The sequence below is a fragment of the Falco biarmicus genome, chromosome 10 (genome assembly GCF_023638135.1).
Source record: "Falco biarmicus isolate bFalBia1 chromosome 10, bFalBia1.pri, whole genome shotgun sequence".
Taxonomy (NCBI): Eukaryota; Metazoa; Chordata; class Aves; order Falconiformes; family Falconidae; genus Falco; species Falco biarmicus.
The window spans coordinates 23,875,052-23,897,692 of record NC_079297.1 but is presented as its reverse complement, the minus strand read 5'-3'; the positions used below and the strand labels follow the sequence as shown (position 1 = coordinate 23,897,692).

The 22,641-nt window shown below is 39.5% G+C and overlaps 1 protein-coding gene across 1 annotated transcript; it reads left to right on the top strand.

The window, feature by feature from the left end:
• Positions 1-624: 624 nt before the first annotated feature.
• On the top strand, positions 625-22,124 carry CCDC34 (coiled-coil domain containing 34). The gene is made up of 6 exons (XM_056354796.1): positions 625-970; positions 4,772-4,904; positions 7,445-7,552; positions 18,508-18,666; positions 19,914-20,055; positions 21,660-22,124. The coding sequence occupies exons 1-6, from the start codon at positions 636-638 to the stop codon at positions 21,905-21,907; spliced, it is 1,125 nt and encodes a 374-aa protein (XP_056210771.1). The 5' UTR covers positions 625-635; the 3' UTR covers positions 21,908-22,124.
• Positions 22,125-22,641: the final 517 nt, after the last annotated feature.

Below are 22,641 nucleotides of genomic sequence, written 5' to 3'. Positions count from 1 at the left end.
ATGAAAACCTAGTCTTTAGAACTTTAAATCAGGAACAAGTTTCTGATTGTGGGGACTGAAGTGGGATGTTGCAAAATGGGATGCGGTAGGTTACAGACTTTGACTCTGCTGATGGGAAATGCTACGCCACCCTCTGATGTACTGGAATCATCATCTGTGGATGGGGTTGCTGGTTCCAGGTTACTGAATGAGTAAACGTGCCAAACTGTAAAGAAAGAAAAACTGCCAAGAGTGATGCAAATCAGCGCACACACAGTGTCCGTGGTGGCCATGGGGCTGCCCGGGGCCCAGCTGCAGTGCCCGCCGCCTGCCTTGGCCGGGCTGCTCCCCGCCTCCGGGACAGCATGTGCTGGGGGGCTTTGCCGGCCCACAGGCCAACGGCAGCCGGTTCTGACCCCGTGCTTTCCCGGTGTCTCTCCCCAGGCGGCTGGCTGCGGACACGGCGGGGGAGCGGTGGCGGCAGGTCAGGCGGGCCGTGGGGCGGGCGGCCCGGGCCGGGCCCCGCGGGGCAGGCCGCGCGTTCGGCCGGCGGCAGCTGAGGCGAGGCGCGCGCAGGCGCGGAGGGCGGTGGCCGCCGCGGAGGGGAGGCGGGGCGCGCCGCGGCCACTGGCGGGGCGGGCGGCGTCCAGGTTGCCATGGCGGCGGGAGGGGCCGGGGGAGCGCGGGGGCCGCCGGGAGCGCGGGCCGCGCCGTGCCGGTGGCGCCAGCCGGGGGCCGTAGCTGTGAGCGGCCGTTACCCGCCGCCTCTCCCTCAGGTGCCGCCCGCCGCCATGAGCAGCGGCGGCAGGAGGAGGAGGTTGAGGAGGGCCGCCCGCCTCGCCCCGCCGTCCTCCTCCAGCTCCGAGGGCGAGGAGCCCCTCAGTTCTTCCGGCTGCTCCCCGCTGTCCCCCGCGGCCCGCCCCAGCTCCCCGAGCGGCGAGGAGGAGGAGGAGGAGGGGGCGGCGTGCTCCCGAAGCCGGGGAGGCCATAGGTAACGCCTGGGGCAGGAGCTCGGGGCTGCCCCTGTGTGGGGTGCTGGCCTCTGTCCTTGTCTCTCTCCGCGTGAGGCCTTTGCTGGGGACAGGAGGTTATTTCACATAAAAATAGATTTATTTGTGTAGATAAGCACTTTAGGCACCTTGTTCCCTTTTTGTGATGCTTTGGGACGTTGCAGGTTACAGCAGTCTTTTCTACAGGTAGTTGGGTATTTTTGTGGGTTCGTAAAATACCTCTAAGCTGTTGACCTGAGGCTCAAGGTCTTTGCAAGTTAAAAAGGTACAGCCATTCCTGTCATCTCTAAAATGTTCTTAGAGACTAAAGGGCTGTTTGGCCTAGTGCATATAGCTATACTCAGAGTCAGTCTTACCTTTGTGCATTGCACAGTTCTTCTTCCTGTGGCTTAATGTCATTCCTGTTTCGTTATATGCAATTTAATGTGTCTTCTTTCCTTTGGATTCTCCTCTGCCTGACAGGATAAGTGATTCTTATTCCTTCCTTTAAAAGGAAGGGGGAAAAGCAGGCAGCATCTGCCTTATTCTGGAATACAACCTTTGCAGTGGAAACTTCACGGAGCTGTGCAGAAACTGATGGGTGTAACTAGCCAGACTGAAGTGAGCCAGAGGTGCCAGTGGGGTAAGGGAGGGACAGCTGAGCTTCGCAGGGGTGCAGGGTTCTAGTGCGGTTCCCAAACTTCCATGGAGAGCAGTGAAGGAATATGGACCACACTGAACTTTTCTTAGAAGCATTTCACAAAGAAGGTGCTGAAAGTCCAGGGAAAGTGTTCAAATATAGTCAGAAATAGAAGCTTCAGAGTGAAAAGGCTATTAGCCGGTTTATGGTTCTTCCTGTTTGAGGTTTTCTGTTATCTCTCCTTTTACTGCTTCCCAGTAAGCAACTTTGTTCGTGTACATTGAAGTTCTTGAAGCACTCATTTCTGACTACTACATGTCTTTGCAGCTTGAGATGCGACTTGAAACAGCGCTCAGTTTTTGGGCCTGTTGCTGCGGTATTCCCTGGCAGCGGTAAAATGCAACTGAAGACGACCTCTGTTAGGGCCCGAGTTGGAACAATCTCATTAAGCTCTGCAGGCACAATACATACTTCACTCATGCAGACATTGCATCTGAATAATGCTGTTGCTGTGTTGTAATAAGCGTCTACCAAATGTTCTTACAGCAGCTTCCGTGTATAACTGCCAAGATCTCAGTAGTATAATAATAAAAAACCTTCTTATACAGCCACTACCCCCACACACATGTGCACATGCTGTCTCAAAGAGTCTTTTTGTTGTTGTTGTCCTCTTAAAACTGCACAAAAATCAGCTGGAGGCAGACATTTAATGTGGGAAATGCAATATTTGCAAAAGAGAAAGGCTGAAAACGAGGCCTTGTGTAATGGCGGTAGGCATTTTCATACTTTCATTATGGATCAGTGTTATATTTGATGGCACGACTTAAGTGAATATATGGTGAATGATAATCGCTGTTTTCTATTAATCAGGCTTCAGTTCTAATGCCAGATGTATCTGATTTACTAGTTTAAAAACAAATGTGTGCTTCAGAATGCGGTACTTTCAAGAAGCCTGTTACTTTAATTATTCTGAGGAAGGTCATAGCTGTGAACATGCTAGCATTTCAGAAAATGGTCCCATGAAATTCAAGGTGTCTGTGGCTCAAGATAGGTAATAAGTGTGTCAGGGAGAATGCAGCTCGTGGCTGGGATGCACACTAGGAAGGGTTGTGTTCCAGTCTGTGCTCTGGTGCAACCTGAGAGCTTCAGGCACACTGCTACAGAAAAGGAGAAACGTTTCTCCCAACAGTTCTTCATATTGAGCTTGTGTTTTCCTCCGTTGAAACTCAATTTTCTGTTACTTTTTACTTGTATACAGTAAGTTTTTAATTTATTACTGTGCATTAATTTTTTTTAGAAGTTAACAGCTTGAACTTTACAAGTACTGATATAGGAAAACACATAGTAAATAATTTTTTTCTTAATTCATTCCTTTTACTAGTACTTTTCCTCAGGTTGGTCTAATATGTCAGCATTATTCTAGTACAAGGTGCCATAATGCAAATTGTGCACAGCAAAAGAATGTATTGAGGAAGTATCTCTGCCCCAAACGTCAAGTCTGGACAAAGTTGCGTTGGTTTCCCGAATTTGAATGTGTAATACTTTTATCCTTATCTTTCATAAACTTTAAGAGAGTTGTTTTCTAACAAAATGTGTTACTATGCATTCTCAGGTTGCATCCCTTATTATATGTACCTGTTTAAAACCTCTCTCTTACATTTTGGTCTTTATTAACACTGTACCATAAAAGCCCTAGGGTGCCACAGAACATGTTGGACAGTGCTGGGCTTGGGTGTGCTTGGCCTGTGCTGCTTCTGCCCACGCATTGCCTGTGTGTCAGGGTGTCCTGTCAGTTCTGTTGTGCTACGTCTCTGTGGCAGCACAGTATAAAGAGGGTTGCAGGCTGAAGCTGTGTGGGGGGAAAAAACCCCAACCCTTTTCCAGGTTCGTTTCAGCATGAATCTGTTCCCTTGGACGTGTCATGGCTTGACCAGCAAACGCTCACATCAGTGCACACACATGTGGGTAACAGCAACGGAGGAGCGTAGGGCTCCCTAGCACTGACATTGTCCCCAAATGCTTTGTATCACGGAGATCTATTCTAAAGATTTCTGAGACATAAACCATTTTGCAACAGGGTGTTGCTCTTCCTTGTGAATGTGTAATACTTCCATATTGATAAAAACCAGAGATTTTATGCTGAAAAGATTTATTTCAGGAGCATTAACATAATAGGCTTGGTTGGATGCCTCTTCTGTAGCTTGAATTCAGCAAATAGAATTACTCACTGTCGTAAAGTAGGTGGGTATTTCCAGAGCCCATACATCCATATAAAATACTAAAGTGAAGTCTAATTTGTTGTTTTACATTGTCCTGTTGTTAAGAAAAAAAAAAAGTCTATAAGAGAGAGGAAATATTATAAAGAAATCTATTGGCATGTTTTCAATTTTTGTTGATGCCGAGCCTAATATACTGCTTTACGTTTGAGATGGTACACGTATAGAATATTAAAAAGATATTTCTGGCCTGGGGCTAGGATTGCTGCATTATTCATGAGTAAAGAAGTTACGTGTGTGTTATGCAAGTATCCTATTAAAAGCCCAACAGAACCTTGTATAATATCAGCAAGTACTGTATGCAAGCTGTATTTCTAAAGTAGGTTTCCTGTGAAAGCTTTTTAGAGTGGAAGACTACCTGTTAGAGTGAATGGATTCTTAATGCTGAGGTTGCGTGCTATCATGAATCCAATTCTGTAGGACTTGAAAGAAGAAAAAAAATATTCTCTATTATCCTTTGCTCATGCTAAAGGCCACTTGATACATGGAACCGCTCTGTGACCAAGGACAGGATGCTAATGTTAAATCTCTGATTTCCCTCAGTTTCCATACGTGAGAAGGAAGGCGACACTGATGTTTCATGTTTTTTGTTTAGTTCATAAAAGGTAGTGTTTGAATCTGTTCCTCAGTTTAGAAGTGGGGGGGGGGGGGGGGGGGGAATGAACAAGTTAGAATTTAATAAGTAGAATGTAAAGGGGATGGTCACAGGTACACTATAAGTGCCATTTATCCATTCTGGAGATAACTAAGCAAGCAATAAAAGTATGTCCTTATTGTCACAATCTGCCATAAAAGAAACGTAATTTTTCAAGGCAGTGGCACTGCCTAACTTTTCAATTAAATATATCACATCAAATGTTTATCTACATTTCTCATTTTTAATTCAGGAAGGCTGAAGACTCTGAAATAGCAGGGGGAAAAAAAGAGTCACCTTTGAAAGACAACCTTTCACCATGGGAAGAATGGTTCATTGGCAAGGAGAAGGAACTGCGTGCCCGCTTACAAGCTAGAGCTGCAGAGGTGAATGCATCTAATAGGCTTGATGTTAAGTCTAATCAAAGATAGCAAGGGCAGGAATTATTTTTTTTTCTTAAATGGTTGTGGGAACACCAGTAGCTTCATCCACTATCTTTTAGTGTCTTGGGCCTCCGTAGTGTGTGGTTGACCATGCTGAAGTGATTCATGGTATGTGCATTCTCTTTTGCTGAATGTTATGTTTCATTGAAGTGGTGCTGTATAATATTTTGCTTATCCAACTGTCAGGTCATGTTTCAAGTTTAAAGGATTAAAACATATTGATATAATTGGTACCTTGATTTTCATCATGGGTACATAGGCCTGCATGTAGGTATTAAAACACGACAGGGTGTGTGCTGGGCGTAAGTATGCCAAGCTACTTGGTTAGATATGAGGCACAGTGTTGTTACCCACTTAGTGTGTAATTATGCAACTGTTAGGTGTCCTTTCCCAGGATAGGTTTCCCTGTCCCAGCTTTTTTTCCCCTCCTATCTTTTGCCCCCTTGCCAATGAACAGTTCTTGAATACTGGGGCTTGGGCAGAATTAAGTAAGAACGCTATATGTTTTCTTGATTAATGTGTTTGTAGTTGCAGTTGATTAAATGAAGCTGTTGTTTAAAATCAAATTGGAAATATTGGGTAGTGGTTAGAATAATCACATCCAAGTTAGAGTATTTCTCACTTTAGTTACCGATTTACTATTTGACCTTGAGCAGTGTCTTAATCTTTCTGTGATTCACTTTATCTGCAAAGTGAACATAACATACAGCTGTTTTATGTGGGCTATCTCATGTTGTTTATAAAAGACCCACTGCTGGAAGGTTCTGGAACAGTCTTTTGGAGGTCAGCATAAGACCAAAATAGTTTGTTGAACTTGAGGAATATGTTTTGTTCTGTTAATATTCACCACACGTTTCATGACTTCCCCTTTAGATTCTGATTCTGCAATCATCTGTCTGTTTTGATACTTAAATATAAGAAAAATGAGCCAAAGTAATTTCTGGTGTCGTGTAGAAAATGTGGTTTGTATATGGACTTCTCATGTGGTCTTGATGAGGAACCAAAGCAATTTACTTCTGTGTATCACACAATAGTGTTCATAACTTCTACATTATATTTAGTACTGTATCTCAATGATACATTAAAAGCAGTCAAAGGACAAGCATTACTTAAAGCCATGTAGAAATCAGTGAAATAGGTAATTGTTTTATTTTTAATTCGTAAGATTTTGAGTATATTAGACCTTAAACTGCAATGTAGGCAACAAAAATAGCTTATATCAGGGAGAAAAATACAATCAACCTTTTTTGTAGGATGCCAGAAGAGAACAAAGTATGTGATTGTGGTATTAAAATGTATTACTATCTTTGCATATAAAAGTACGCTAAACTGATATCCTAAGAAACAGCTGTGAAGTCCCAGATCTTTGAAAATCTTTTCTAACCTAAATTATTCTCTGATACTGTCTTTTGCTCACAGCAGCACTAAGTCTGCCCTGAATGTCAGAAATGTGGGTAAATGCTTGGAGTGGATAGCGGATGGGGTGTTCTAAGGTACTTACAGTGCCATCACCTTATGCAGAAACCAGGATCCCTGCAATAGAGATGTCCCAGAACTGAAAGGAGGTGTTAGATGCTGTAAATTTGCCTCAGTATAGCAACAACTGTATTTTCAAACTATGTCTATATTGTGTTTTCTTTGTGCTGTCTGTAGGCTCCTGCTTTTTCTTGATGTCTTACTAAATTTAAATTCATTGTCATATGAAGAGAGGGTTCTCTCTGAAACTGACTGCAGTGTAGGGACCATAAAGTCAGTTTCATGGAAATAATTCCATCTATCTATGTTTGAAGGCGTGAACTTTCATTGGAAAACAGCACTTTGTGCTAATGATACTGTTAGAGAAGCCAGACATCTCAAATTGTTGTCTTGGTCGTGTTTCTTCTGTATCGGTTCATTTCCTTGGAGAGGTATAAGTGGTTGCATAAACACTGGATGTCCTATAAAGATACGTTGGAATTTCTTCTCTCATCTTCAAAATAAATTTCCAGTTTCCAGATTTGCTAAAATCTGCAATAATTTTGTCTTTTAATAAGCTTTGGGTTAAGCCCTGAAGTTCCAGTAGTTTGGTACTAAAAATCACAAGTGAGTAATACTACACTTAGCCTTTGATGCCTTCCTGAATGCAGAGCAGGACACCATGTAAAGTGTAAGTGTTGTAGAAAAGTACTGCTGCAAATTTAAGCTTGCACTGACTGAAAGGGCATTTAGATAAGCTGAGGAGTGTTTGGTTGTGTTGAATTGTTTCCAAAGCCTAATTAAAATACATGCTTCCAGTTCATATTCTAAAAACGATACATTTCCATTGATTGCATGAAATAATGTTTCTGTGTTGACTGTCATCAGTCTTTTCCAGAATCTTAATGAAGGAAAAATATCAAAATCTAATGCTTACATTGTTTTAACTGCAGCACTGTTTCCAGTATTGAGTGTATTGGTGTAGATGGTCATCACAGGTTTAAGTTGTATACTTTTTCTTCAATTAGGAAATACGTATGCAGCTTGAGAAGATGAAGGAAAAGCAAGAATATGAAAGGAGGAGAAGGATAGCTGAAGAGAAGCACAAGGAATGGGTCCAAAAAAAAAGAGAAGCGGTAAATATTGCTTTGGCCACAAATATTCTAGTGCGTTCCACGCTTAAGTAAACCGATGTAAAGTTTACTTAGACTGTTCGGACAACCGTGTTTTTAGTTTCCTGAATGAATGTCGGTTTCAATTGAAAATTATAAAACCACGCCAACACATATAAACGTTTTTCCAAGACTGATATTTTTTTTTTCCCTTCTCGAAGGTATAAAGAGGTTTCTTCTGTTTTCTGAGTAGTCAGATAACTGACAATTGGCTTACATCTTGTGCAGTAGCCTTCTGCCAATTATAGCTGGGGTTCTGGTCTTCAGTATACCCTACTCTTTCTGACTTCCTAGGATCAATGCCCAAGCATTTTGGGTGAAGCGTACATCTTGACTGTATGCAGTGTCTTGTACACCAAGTAGAGCTAGAAGAAGGATTTACTTAAGTACCATTGTGGACAGGCAAATAGTATGGTAGAGTTTAGAGGGATAATTGAGGTGTGAGGCCAGATTCAGGAAATTCTCAGTAGACCACAGTTAGCAACGGGGAATTCATTTCTTCATCCAAAATGTCATTTCTGAGTGGGACCCAAAAATTGTTTAAGTTATCATGAGAGGGATGCTTGAGACCAAAGCAGACAGAATCCTGATCTCAGCAGGGCGTACTGTACAGCTCTGTGTCACACGGAACAAGCATGTGTCCTGGGAAGCAGAAATGGGAACGTTTGGGAGGCTTGGGCTTGTTCAGCCCCTGGTAGTTCGTGGGCATATGTGTTCATTGTCTTACAGTCTGTAGCAATACCAGTTACTTACCGTTCTGTACTTCTGGTTTGAAAAAAAATCAAATTAAAATTGATTAAAAATATCACAATGGCACTAGTTGGGCTAAATATCCAGACCTAACACATCTGTCTTTACCATTTCACTCCTCCTTCAGATTCAGTCTGGAAGCACTAGAATAATCTGTGTTTGGATCTAACCTAATTATGCTTAGCTTCAATGCTGACTGGACGATTGCCATAAACCCACCCCAAAACCAATCCTGCTCTAAGCATTTATTGTGATGTAGAAAGGATTTTTCCTTAGTAAAGTACACAGCAAAAAGTGGAAGACTTAATTCAGCACAAACAATGCAGTTTTCCTCTTCTAAAACACAAATTAAATTATAGGTGTCTGTAACTATTCATTGCCTTGAAGGGGTTTGGGCTGCCAGATAAAATTGTTCACAGTTCAAAACAGTGGAAATTCTCATGCTCTCTACTCCTGATCTGTGCCCTCCCTGTCCTACACGCACACACACACACACACACCCCGCACCCACCTTCAGCTTCTGTAAAATTCTACTTATTTGGGTCCTCCTTGGACCTTTGCCTTTGTGGATTTAATGATTAATTTCTTTTCTATTGTCAGTGGGAATAGGTCTTTTTTTATAGTAATCATATTACCCCAGAGGACAGAGGAGAAAACATATTTGTGTCTGGACTTTATCATATTATATTTTGGAAGGATAAGGTCATCCTTAGGCCATGTCCCAAGCTTTTACCAAAAGTAATCTGATTTTCATTTAAATCAGATGATTCATTGGCTAGTCTTTTCTGTAAACCACACTCAAATCAGGAACAAACTGAACTGGAAAGCTTAGCTGCCTTTAGGATATTAACATTTGTGCTGCACAGACCTTACCACTTCAAGTTTCCACAAGCTTATTTGTGGATCTGGACACTGACTGAAGGGTAAGTATGCCAATCCAGTGACTAAGAAGGTGTTTAAAATCATGTGAAGGTTTCACATGAAGTTTAAGGTCAGATTCGTGAGCACTTACTGTTGCTGTGATTTTCTTGGGGAGCGTATATACATCTCATACATGGGAAAGCTCACGTCATTTCCTCCTAGAAGCATGAAAAGGTGCTCCTTCAGGCAAAACTCAGAGTATTCTTCACTGAAATGTGCGTGAAGCACTCGCCTTTTTCATATCTATTTACTGATTCTGAGCCCCTGTGTGTAAACTGCAGAAAATACTTTACTTGACAAGAAGCAGTACTTTCAGGGATGTTAACTCTATGATCTCCACAAGTCTGTATCCTTTCCCATTGCTGAACACTGTACTGACGAAGGACGTAAGCATGGTTGAGTGTACGTTAAACTTTTTCCATCATCTTGAGCATCCAGCACCAGCAGACGCTGCTGGAAGAATCTTCATACCATGAATATGAGAGACACTTCTGTCAGAAGTAGAATGTTTGTATGTGCATAGAAGAATTCTGCTGTTTTTTTGTATGCCAAGCCACCTTTCTTGCGTTTCGTTGCATGACAGTGTCAGTTGTGATGTTCTTACTCTCAAGTACAGTCCTTTAGGGTCAGGTTAGGGAGCAAAGCTCAAGTACTGTTTTTCTTCACTGGCAGGTTTGTGTTTTTTTTGTTGTTTAATATATGTTTAAAACTATATGCTGTGCAGGTTGTTTATGCTTCCAATCATTTTACATAAACTATTTTGCAAAGTAAAGGAATCATAACGATTTATTATTCTTCTATATAAATAGCTTTTGTGATTTTAAAGGTTGTAAATGAACTAGAAGTAATACCTTGAAATATGAGCTGTCAAAGAACATTCTAAGCTGTGAAATGGGTTTACCCAAATATGGCAAAATTTTGCAGCTCACTGGGAATTAAAAGCTTAATAAAATCAACTGTGAGGTGCTACCCCTGCCTTTACAATTTTCACTAACATACCAGATCTCTGCTGGAGAAAAATGCTTTTAGTTTCTCCTAAGGTTGAGTCATTTTGTGGGCAAATAGTAAATTGCCTGTTTGACTTGTTTTAGGTGTAATACAGCTCTATTTTTTAACAAGTCACAGGAGTATCAATCAAAGTATTTTAAAATATCTTCAAAGCTGCTTTTGATTTCAGAAGAAAATTTGCTTGAACACAACATGATTTTGTATGTAACCAAACCTTTTATTTCTGAGTTACTGTTAAATTTATTGATAAAAATGAGGTGGGTATGATTATATATGCTGAGCAAGCAAAGCTGGTGTTTAGTGTTCTGTTCTCATTATTAAATGAGTCTTGATTTAAGTGGAATGCAGAACTGGATATAGATCAGCAAAGCCATTAGAATCTGTCTTAATCTTTCTGGAATGTTGAAATGTGTGCTTGATTTCTAATTGCTGTACTTAAGCAGTTCAACTCCGGTGTTGTTGGAGTTGGTAAACTCCAGTTCGGTAAGGAGCTCTGTGTCAATAACTCAGAGCTGAATTGCGAAGCTTAAAAAGAAAAGGAATTGATGTCTTCAATCCCCATCTCATCATAGAACTAAACTTTGAATAGGTGTTGAAAACTAACTACTGTCACATTTCTTTAGGTTAAAATTGTTTGTGAAGGCCGGTTTTCTCCATGTCTGCTCATTCTGGCACTTTATGTGTGTGTTTTCTTTTTTTGGGGTGTGACCAAGAAAGGATCCATTCTTAATGAAATGAAGTATTTTATTGAAAATAAAACCAAAAGGTAAAGAATAGCTAGAATTTATCATTTAAAAAAAAATAAAAAAAAAAAAAAAAAAAAGAGACCTTCAAGGTCTATCACTTCATGTTTGTGTGATGCCCTGTAGATACTGAACAGGTCTTAACTTCGGTCATTGTTCTCCACCGAGTAAGTTTAAAGAAACAAAGAACAGCCAACCGATCTCTCATCTTATCCCCCTAAACTGTGTCTTGTCGTTATTGGAATTGAGGGACCTACATACGTGATACATTTTAAAAGTCTTCTCTCCATAGTGGCATCTTTGTGATTTGTGTCTTGTCAAATGCATTCTTGCTTAACAAACAAAAGTTTTGTGACTCTTTGGCTTAGCAGGCTGTAGGTGGTATGTAGACTGTTTACAGACTTGGGTAAATTACAGTTTAAGGAGGAAGAGAAAAAGTACTGCTTAAGATCTATATTTGGGTATCACGTTTCCGGTACCTGCCAAGGATATTTTTCTCTCATCTAAATTCTGATGGATTAATATGTGATGATAAAACTCTGGCTGGGTATGAATTATGGGAAAAAGAAAAAAGGAAAAAAAAGGTGATGGGTGAGGTCGTAGATGTTCAGAGTCGATGGTTCATTTATACTTTGTTTTGTAGTGCTTCCTTTGAAGACCACCACTATTCAGAATTTTTCTAGTATGGTTCAGTTTCAAGGTCCTTCAGAGTGTGACCAGGTGCTTGTTCCACTGCCTGATAATTTACTGTGTTCTACTTAATGGAAGTTTCTGGAGATGCTAGACAAAAGCTTCTCTTCTGTTTTCAAAAATATGTAAGCTGTTGTCTGAACCCAGTGTAAGCGCTGCTGAACAATAACTAAACCACTGTTGTGTTATCAATGCTGTTTTGGTTGCAGATCCAAAACATAGCATCGCAGGAGCTGCTATGAAGAAAATGAACTCCGTCCCAGCCAAAACTCAGTACATGTATGTAATACGTGTATTTGCAACAATAACTGAAATCTCAAAAGCAGAATGCTTGCATCCCAAAATAATTGTAATTCTGAAACTCATCTACTTAGCATCCTTTAGTCTTTAACTTGCATGTAATACTTAATGCTACGTTAATGTGATACCTAGCAAAGCTGTAAGAGTGCAAGTAGTAAAGTTACACATTTTACATTGGAAAAATGAATTATGCTAATACCAGTCCTAATTTGACTGTGGTGTTGCTAATACTTTCTGCATTGTTGAATAGATATTAAGGCATTTTTTTTTTTTCTTAAAAGTAAATATGAGCGAAGCAGGCATTAATCATAGAACCTTGGTGTTCAACTTTTTATTTTGTTGTTCATGTTTTCTTGCATTAGGTCCCCATTACATACTGAAAAAATACAATTTTAACAGAGAAACGGGTACAGGATGGGAAAATTATGGTTTGCTTTGTAATTGAAAACTTTGTTCTTACAATGATGTTTCTATTGGCTGATTTTCTTTATAAGAAGCAAAAAAGTAAGAAATATGAAGCCCTAGAACCAACATGCTATAAAATGGTGAAAGACAATGTTCTTGGAGCAGACTTGCCTTTCTTGGTGTGCGGCGTGATTCCTCCCAGAAGAGAGGCCTAGATTCCAACTTATTCCAAAGACTTTTTGTTCAATGCATACTTTATCTCATCACTGTTAAGACACAAATTGTTCAGCAGCTTGAGCATGGCTTTCAAGTTAAAAAGTTATGCTCGCTCTTGCTCATTTTCCTTCATCCAATGAACTGTTAATTATTTCGTGAGGAGTGGGACAGCTTCAGCAGAACGGGTGGAGAATCCTGTCATCCCAGCCTGCAGCATGGTAGACGGAGTCTTCTCTCCGCAGTGGGATGTGTTAGTTTGAATCCCCTCGGGCAGAGAGGTAATGAAATCCGGATCTTCCCAGTCCTAGGTTAATGTTCTAACAGCTGAACTATTGTTCTGACTCAAAGCAGTGGTTGCTGCCTGGTTTTATGTAAAGCCTGATGTGCTGTGGTTTTTGCTGACAGTTTAGACTTGAAAGAGGTGCTGAGGTGTTCACTTTTTTCAGGACTGAACCCTTTTAAGAAATGCATTTGTGAGGGAAGCTTAAATATCTGGCATAAAGACTTTCCAATCTTGAGAACCTACGTTTCAGAATTCAAATTTTACGTTGACACGCCCAAGTCTGTCTTGAGATATGTAAACTTTTTCTGTAACTCTGGGCTTAATTTCTTAAGGGATTTTTCTGTCTGTTGTGGTTTTGTCAGCATCTAGACCAGGAGGCTTTTTATTTTTTTTTCCTAGCACAGTGTTGATACATCTTTACACAAAACTTTTCTGTCAGGTCATGCGCAGCCAATACAACCTAAAATTGTAACCATGGTATCTGAATCTTAATTGTTTCCAGACTTACCCTTAGATTTCTGTAAGTAGAATGCACTAATTTCTCAGTGTTAGAATGAGTTTTAGATAGACTTGTGGAGGAGGAATTCAGGGTGGCAGATGATTAAAATATGAATGCTGGTGTAAGTCAGCAGTGTTCATGAAGTCTGTGTTCTTTTGAAGACCCCGAGAGTGTTCAGGGACAAGTACACGAAGACTTTCTGCTTGTCATTTACGTTGAGTACCCACATGAAAGGAACACAATTAGGGACAAAGATCCACGTATGCAACCATCTTAAAATTCTCCAATTACTAGACTGCAATGGGGTCTGCATTGACTTTGTGTGAACTTCAGCAGTAGTTATAAACCTGCCTGTCAGTAGGCAGCTGCAGTCCAATGTTGTTTCGCTGACCTCCTTTCTAGGCTCTTGTTCTTTTACATGTCGGTTCTGGAGAGATTAAAGAAGTATTTTTGTGGGCGGGCTAGGCTTGGTGACTGAGCTGTGTAAATAGGGCTAAATTGAAAAGATAACAACAATTGGCCAAACAACCCAGATTTCTGAGGCAGCTAAATGTGATGGACGTTCAGGATTACTATGAGGATAAATGAGGAAATTTGGACGTATGTTCTGCTGTTGGCAGTGTGGACTTTTCCTATATTTTGCTATCAGTCAGCAAAAAATTATGCTGGAATATGGTAGCTAAGATGTTAAAGCAAACAGCTGTGAAATAGAACCATCAGTTATCTCTGAAAAGAAAATGTTGTCACATTCTGCAAACCAGAAAAAGGGGAAGGATTGCTGTGAGAAGTATCTTAAAAACATAAACCATATATTCTATTATATAAACCATAATATTTCTATTCAGTGACAATCTACATAGAAAATGCAGAACAGAAAGCAGCTCTGCACTATACCCTTTCCAGCCTTTCATTTAATCATTGATATAAAATACAGAAATACATATTTTATTAATTTTCTTCCAGTTGGATATAGTGTGTCTGTTTCAGTGGCAGTTGGGCTTTTTTCTGTCTGGACAGTTATTTAATATTTCTACCTTCTAGTGGGAAGAGTGGGATGCTTCAAATTTCAAATTCCTTTGACAGTTCTCCACATGTACATAGGTCTGATTTTTCTTGAAATGTTAGTAGTCCTGTTGATGAGACATTGGTTTGGTACTGACTCAGTGAGACACATGCAGCCTACTGAGTCACCATCACGGCTTTGTGGGACGGCTGGGTATGTTTTGGGTGGGGGATTTCCAAGAACTGACCCAGCCCAGGCTTCATTAGGTTCCGAGCCTTGATAGGATCACATCCCAGAGCAGTGAACCCGCAGGGTAGATTTGTATCCTTTCTCCTTAATAATGTGCTTGGGTGGGGTGGAGGGAGAGCAAGCCTTTCTTGCCAGGAGTAGTAATTGGATGTTTTACAATCAATACCTTAATTTATGTAATACCTGTAATCATATTTTTTTAAGTATGTAAGTATGCAAGTGGTTTAGTGAATAGGTCATGTCTATTTTGAACACAGGATCAAAGAGAATTTTTAAAACCCAATCTGACAACACTAAGCATAAATAAATTATGTAATTTCCCTCCCCCCATATATATGTGGAAGGAGGATTGAAGAACATATACATTAATATGCACATTCCTAGCATTTTTGATAGACTTACATAAGGGAAAGTAATGAGGATGAGGGGAAGCTGGGAAGGCCAGGGTGACAGGAGCTTGACATGAAACAGGTTATTAAAGCAGCTGGGAATGTGGTATACACTAACTTTGTGAAGGAAAGTGCTGTTCTGTGCGTGAGAGAAAGAGGAAGCATTTCTGATTTGTCTGCAGAATAATTTCTAGGCAGCTGCAAAGTCTGCAATTCTGCGGGGAGTCTCTCCGTCTCAAGGATGTCTCGTTGGAAGTAAAACTTAGCAATAGTTGTGGCTTTCATGGTAGTGTGCATGGCATATTATTGTTTACATAGGACCTTGATTTAACTTTGGGTCAGCCTAGATAGTAGCTGAACTCGTCTGAAGTATTGTGATTAAAGATACATAATTTCAGAAACTGCCTTTTAACTACAGTCTTTAGAAAGGTTTTTAGTCTATTTTCTGCTTATAATTGTTGTCCATTATTGAACAATTCCCCTAGGTATGGAAGGGGCCCATTTTTTCCTGTTTTCTCCTATACTTATTTTCATGCCTGTTATGTAATAAGACCCTTAGCTAAGGACTGTAGCTTTGAAAGATCCTTAGTTTTGTAACTTGCTTTCATGTACAACAGAGATAAGCCAGCAAACAGCAAAAGATCTGAATCTTTGTAAGCCACCTTTGCCAATGGTTTTAACTCACTGTTTTAGCATCTCTTTCTCATCTGAATTAATGCTTTTTATGTGCCCCGGACTACCACTGTCTTGAAACAGGAGTTGTTGAGAGATGCACGTGGGGGATATTTGGTAATGAAGGGACAGAGGAACAGCTCTGAAGAAGAGATTAGGATGAATTTTAGACTGAGGAGGAGGAGAAGCTTAGACAATTGGTTATTGGTTTTTCAGGCAGGTGATACTTAAGATCTGCATAATTTGCCAAAAATAGATTATTTTTCCTTTTTAATGTATTTAAGCATGGAAGGGTTTGTTTCATGTAAGGAAACATCTTGTTTCCATTCTTCACTAGTACAAAAATATTTCAGAATCTCGACTTCTTTTTTCTGGAATGAAGTTCTTTTTTTCATTGGTTTTAACTGTAAATAGTAATTGTATCACCTGTACAGGCCTTACAGTGTTGTGAAATGATATTGTTTATGACATCCATTATTTTGTATTTCTGTGGAGTTTTACATTCCAGAATATGCTTGGAAATGGAGTGTATTCATATCTGACCTTTTTCCCTACAGAACAGATTCAGCTGATGTTTGCTGGAATATATTAGAAGTAAAAAAAAGGGAAAGCACACCAACCACCCCCACCCCCCCACCCCAAACCAATGAAAAAATACACTTAATAGCTAATTGTTTTGTGAAATGGTGTGCAGTGTGCACGCAAATAGCTGTTTGTCATCAGATGAGACTATTTGCCAAGAGTATACCAAAACAGTGGTGCTGAAGGTATCGTCATGGTTTAGATGAAGAAAGTTTATCTCGGAGGTTATGGTAAATACAGTTAATGAGTCATAGCTTGTAAAAGGAGTGGGGGGGGGGGGGGAAACGCTACAATTAATGCATAATTTAGCTGCTGATGTTAAAATTGTAGTAACGCTTCCAGTGTTGACACAGAATGGGACACACCAACTCAAGCAGTTCTGTCAACTGGCTTCTGATAAGAAGTCTGCAGTTTAGCATTATGACATGTTCAGAAAAGGTGAATGCCAAGCATAAGCTAAGATTATGCTTAGAATGACTTCTTTATCGCTATGTCATGTAGCGTGGATAAGGATTCAGACATGAAAGCATTTATTATCCCGTAGTATTTCTTGCAAAAAATTACCAAATGTTTTAACGTGAAAGCATTGTATTTTCTCTTTAATGGCCCTGTATTTGCACCTCCTCATCTCATCCAATAAATGGCAGAAATGAGTTAATGTTTTGCAGGGCAATATAAGCTGAAGTTTTTATTCTGTATGGTACTACTTTATTAGTATATGGGTAAGTGTAGTTATGGGGGACAAAGACTGAACTAGCAGATACCCTATTTAGGCCAGGCTGAGAGGATTGTGCTGGTTGTCAGCGCCAGTATTATGCCTTCTGCTTCATTATGCATAATTGGATTTTCCAGAAGGGCAATAAATCTGGAGAAAAGGCAGAGGAGGGACCCATGGGGGGAGCAGGGCATAGGTCCATTTTTCTGCCTTTTTGTGCTTATAAGAGGTAAAATGGAAAGGCAAGTATATTCCTGTTCTTGTAAATGTGCTTTTCCTCTTTCCCATTTATTTATTGTACTTTGCAGTTGTAATTCTAGGCATTTGACACCCATACAGCCAACTAGTGATTCTGAGTCAGCATAATTTCCTGCTAAACTACACATCTTTGTTCAAGGGGAGTATGCGAGGGAGCATACAAGAAAAAGATTTATCAAAAGAAAAACAACGTTTTTATTCAACAGTGGTTTTTTTATAAAGTGAAATCTAATCTCAAGTCTAATGCTTGTCCTCCAAGTCATGCACACAGCTTTTCTGGCAAAGATTTTTGATTCTACGTGTGTATGCATGTTCTTCAGAGCTAAGCAAAATAAGCAGAAGTGGCACTGAATCAGTAGAATCCCAGACATTTCATAAATGTTACAGGGAATAGAAGTGAGAGCTAGTGTTATTCTTCAGATGAAAAATACCTCCTCTCCAGATCATGAAAAGGCCATCAGTAGTGCTTTCTCACTTAAAGAATGGTTCCCAAAACAGTGTTTGTACTCTTAGATACACACACACTGAAAAGACGTAGAAGTGAACAACACCTCTGTGTATTGTATCTTCCAAATTATGCAGGCAGCAATTTCACTTTGCATTCCGTTACCACTTTTTGTCTGCCTTAGAATGTGTTTTCGGAGAAATGCATAGATTGATTCATAGAAGTCCATGTGTGAATAAAATAAAAATATAAAAAATGTAGAGAACACCACAAAATATGAACTGGATTCTCATGTGAACTTCTTATTGTTGTATCAGTTGTGCTCAAGTGCTGATCAATCTGCACATCTCAATGACACTTAAAAGAGGGTGGTTGGCCTCACCTCTCTTTGGAACTGTAGTTTGCTCTGGATTCACTGAAAATTTAAACTTTTAAAACCATTGTCAAGAAATGCAAAATATATTTCGTCCTAAGAAATATTGAGAAGTGTCTGAAGTGGTGTAAAAGCATCTGAATAAATTAAACGGAGTAGCAAACGCGATAGCATACGGAGTCCTGAAAGTAATTTTTTTAATCATGTTTTGTGACAGGTTTATGTGTTTAAAACTATTTTTTCTGGATGGCGATGAATAGTTCTGTCTTCAAAAAGCTTACAATATGATTTTATTTTTCGGGGTTACGATAACTTTATTTGTAATTGCATGACAAAATTAACTGTATTCTGCAAAAGAATTTCCCATTGAAATACACTGAAGCGTTTCTACTCTGTCTTTTTGATCTGTTTCATGTAGGAAAGAAGGGAAAGGGAACGAAAGCTGAGCAAAGAAATGGCAGAAAAAGCCACAAGGGAACTAGAAAAAATGCAGTTACAAGAAAAGGCTGAAGTAAAATATAAAGAGTGGTTAAAAAAGAAGAGAGCTGAAGAGGCAGAAAAGAAGAAGAGAGAAAAGGTATTGATCAAGTAGTCATTTATTTGGATGAGGTTACCTAATCTGCAACTGATGTTAAATATATTGGGTAAATCAATTAGAATTTGTCAAATGACAGTGTTGTACTTGACAAAAAATTTCAAAATTTTTAATGTTAGTGCATCGCAGACATCGATGTATGGTCAGCAAAGCAAGATGGATATTAATGCATTTTTGGTAAGTCTTTGCAAACCCACTGCAATTGTGATATGGTCGGAGAAAGAGAAACACAAACCACACGGTGCACCTTTATTAGTCGGTCCGTGGCAGGGTGACACACAGAGACAGCATGTGGCGTTAAGTGCTTTTTTCTCCCAGCACCACCATTATATTCTTATTAAACTTGTACATATTTCTAATTAAACACATTTTTCTTCATCTCTGGCTATACCAATCTGATGCTGGGAGTTCTAATATAAATGTTATTTCATATTAATCAATCACCTATGTATTTTTATAGTGAGCTTCAGAAGACCTCTTACTGTAAGCTGCCAAAAGTATGGGCTTTGAGGTCCTCTAGTTCACTAGAACAAATGGCCTAACAAGGCAGCACTTGCAGGAGTTGTCCAGAATTTCTCTGAAAGTCCTCCGAGCCTCTAAAAAACACAGCACGAGGACTTTGGAAGCCAAGAAAATGAAAGTTATCAGGCAGATTTTAACCACATGCATTCTTTTAGTCACATCTTCATTATGCAGGTTCTTATAAGCTATGCTCACAGTATTGATTCAACTTAGTTGAAATCCAAATGCCATGCCTAAACATACTGGTTTACTTCTGATTAATGGTTCCCCAAGCCTGCTGGCAGGCTTGGAGGCCACCCAGTCATGGCTGATAGAGGGCTGGATGAATATGGATAAATGAGAAGAGTGGACAGCTGTCCCAGATGCAATAGCCTCTTTAGGCTAACTGCAGCACGGTGGGTTCTGGTCACCTGCCCATTATGTTCAGAATATCTTCTACGTGTAGCCTTCCAAAAGATTTCTGAGAGCTTTTTTCTCAGAGAAACACTGGATTAATGTGGAGGTTGATTATTTTCTTTTTTTTTTAGACTTAAAGAAAAAATGTGCAACTTTTCTATTGTCAGGAAAATGTATTTGCTTTTGTAAACATATTTTAAATACATCCAGTAGTCTAGGAATCCACAAAAGATTTATTTAGCATTTTGTGTATATTGTACAGAGATTTGTCTGTAAGTGTCTTAGATTTTTAATTTTTGTTGTATTCTTAGGAAAAAGAAAAAGAAAGGGAAGCTGAGCTACAGGAGAAGAAAGCAAGATCAGAAAAGATCTTTAAGGAATGGCTACAAAATGCTAGAAATAAACCACGCCCTGCTTTAAATGGTTACGGCTTCCCATATGGGAAGTCTGCAGGTTTGTACTTCTACTACACGTATGTAGTGACTCAGTCTGTGGTTCCTTCCCTCTAATCTTTTAATGTAAAATGAAGCCTGTTTAAGGTTTTCATCCAGTGTCTGATTTTGGCACATTGGAATGAGTATCTTGTATGATACAAGTCAAGAGAAGCTTTTACTCTCAGACCCTTTGTGCATTTTTTGTAGGCCTTTGTGTTATTTGGGACGAAAATTATATTTGAGAGAGTAATGTGGCATGCCAAATTATAACTGATTTTGATCTCATTTTCCTTCTCGGGCATAGGAATGACTAGAGCAAATTACTGGTTCCTGTGAAGGAAATCAGTTACGTTAGCATCCCTGTAAAGTTAGTGTTTGTGTTACAGAAGGTGTGTGCCACCTTACCGCACCTGAATCCTCCTTAGAAAAGAGGTGGGTTTTTGAGATGCAGAGATTTGAAGAGGCTGACAGAAGTCCTGTGTGAAAAAGGAGATGTGGGAATCAACCTGTGTTCTGAGCTAAGATTTCCTTTTTATTTAACTATACACCTGCATCACACCTTCTTGGCTTCTGTAATCCTATTCCTTTTTTGCTTCAAAGGGAAGTGTTAAAGGGAATGCCGTTGATAGTGTGGTCTTTTGTGAGTCTCACTTTATTTTGGGGTTTCTTTTTGTCATCCCCCATGGTACAAAATCAGGAGAGCAGTAAGAAATAGTATTGCATTTTACATTTGAGTGCTTAATTAAATTTTCTTCAAATATATATAAATATATATATTTTCATCAAACTAAAATCATTGTTACTTGAATTAGCAACAGAAAATATTTTGGGACCTAAATTCCAGGCTCTGAATGTTTAAGGAAAAATGCGTAAAGCGGGTGAACAACCTTTGCTCTTTTGCTTACAGCTGTTTATAGACGGTAATACACTTTGCCTTTTGTTTTAGACCTCCATTGCTTCCCCACAGCTGCAATCACTTCTTTAAGTGATTTTTGAAAAATATTTCTTTACTCATTTGTGTTAGTGCAATGGAATATATTACAGACTTTGTTTTACTCAACCATGTAATGTATTCACTGAAATGTCACTACAGACAAATGACTGATAGGGCAGCATGTGCCTTCTGTTGCATTTTAGGCTTTCTGATATTGCTTTATGGGCCCTAGGTTTTTAACTGCAGATTATTAATGTATGTGCATAATTGGTGTATTGTTCTCCTTGATAAAATGAAGAATAACGATTAAGCAAAGATGGAAAAATGTGAGCTTTGACTATGCAGTGACAGGAAATTTTATTAATAAATGCTTTGAAATAATGCTAACTAGCCAATTTGTAGACATTTACAGCTTTTAAGTATAGAAAGGACTGAGCATTCTGTATGTTACAGAGCATTCAACCTGCTGCTTGTTTTAAATAGGGGTGAAGAATATGTGAGTTGTTGGTTTAAAAAAAAAAAAAGTGGAAGATTTATTACTTTGAATCATTTAAATTGTGATGTGCCTATGCTGTCTTCCTCTCAAGATGATGTATCTTTTTTAGTCCAGATAATTATAACTGCTTGCATTGTGAAGCTTGTAGTGTAAGTATTCCTTTTTAATTATGTGTAATTTCTAAATGTTTTAGGGTGTGCTGATGGAAACTCATATCCAGCTCCAACATATTGTAACCCCATTCCTTGGAAACCTGTACATGTGCCTTCTCCAAAGGAAGACAGAGTTCTTACAGTGAAGAAGAGTAAGAGACCTGTATCATGTCAGTCACATGCATCTTCGCCTATGGTAATTTATAAGCACAAGAGCAACCCTTGTGTTGGATCCTTGTGCAGAAAGCAGTTACAGTACAGCAAACAAAACTATTATGATCTTGAGTGAACTGTGCCATAAATGTGAAGTTATATGCAATTATATGTCCAAAACAGGCTGCTTTCTTCTTATTATTTCTGTGAACAGGTTTTGTGTTTACAGCTAACTGACTGATCAGCTTTTTTATATGGTTTTTTAATATGTTGCATTTTAGTAAAAAAAAAAAGGCATATTTAGCCAATCGTAATGGGACTGTATCTCAATACTAATAAAACGCACAAGATTATTTCTTCCTTTCCTCCTCTTTTGTTGGTGAAGGAGTTTTTTTGTGTATGTGATTATTCTTTTGGGCAAAGTATTACTTGGTTATTTTAAAGATGCTAACTTATAACAGACTTTAAAACAATTCTTAATGTGGAAGGGATTCAAGGCCTGCATGCAGTTGCAGGGCTGTAATGTCATTCATATTGCAGGGATATAGTGGGATAGCTTACATCACTGGAGTGCTGCAATGGATGGTTGCAGGCTCTTTGAGGAAGCACAGGCTGGCACAGTGAGGAGGAGGGAGACCAGGAAGAACGCATGAAGTGTTGCCTGAGGACCGATCATTAGCCAACTGAAACCTAATGAATTAAGATTACAAAGGGAGACCAATGTTGGACTGAGCATCTGCTACAGACCACCTGATCAGGAAGAAGTGTGTGACATGATTCAGGCAGTTGGAAAAAGCCTTAGGCTTCTATCCCAGAGTTTCAGGGAGACTTGAACCACCCTGAAATCTGCTGGAAAGGCAACACAGCAGG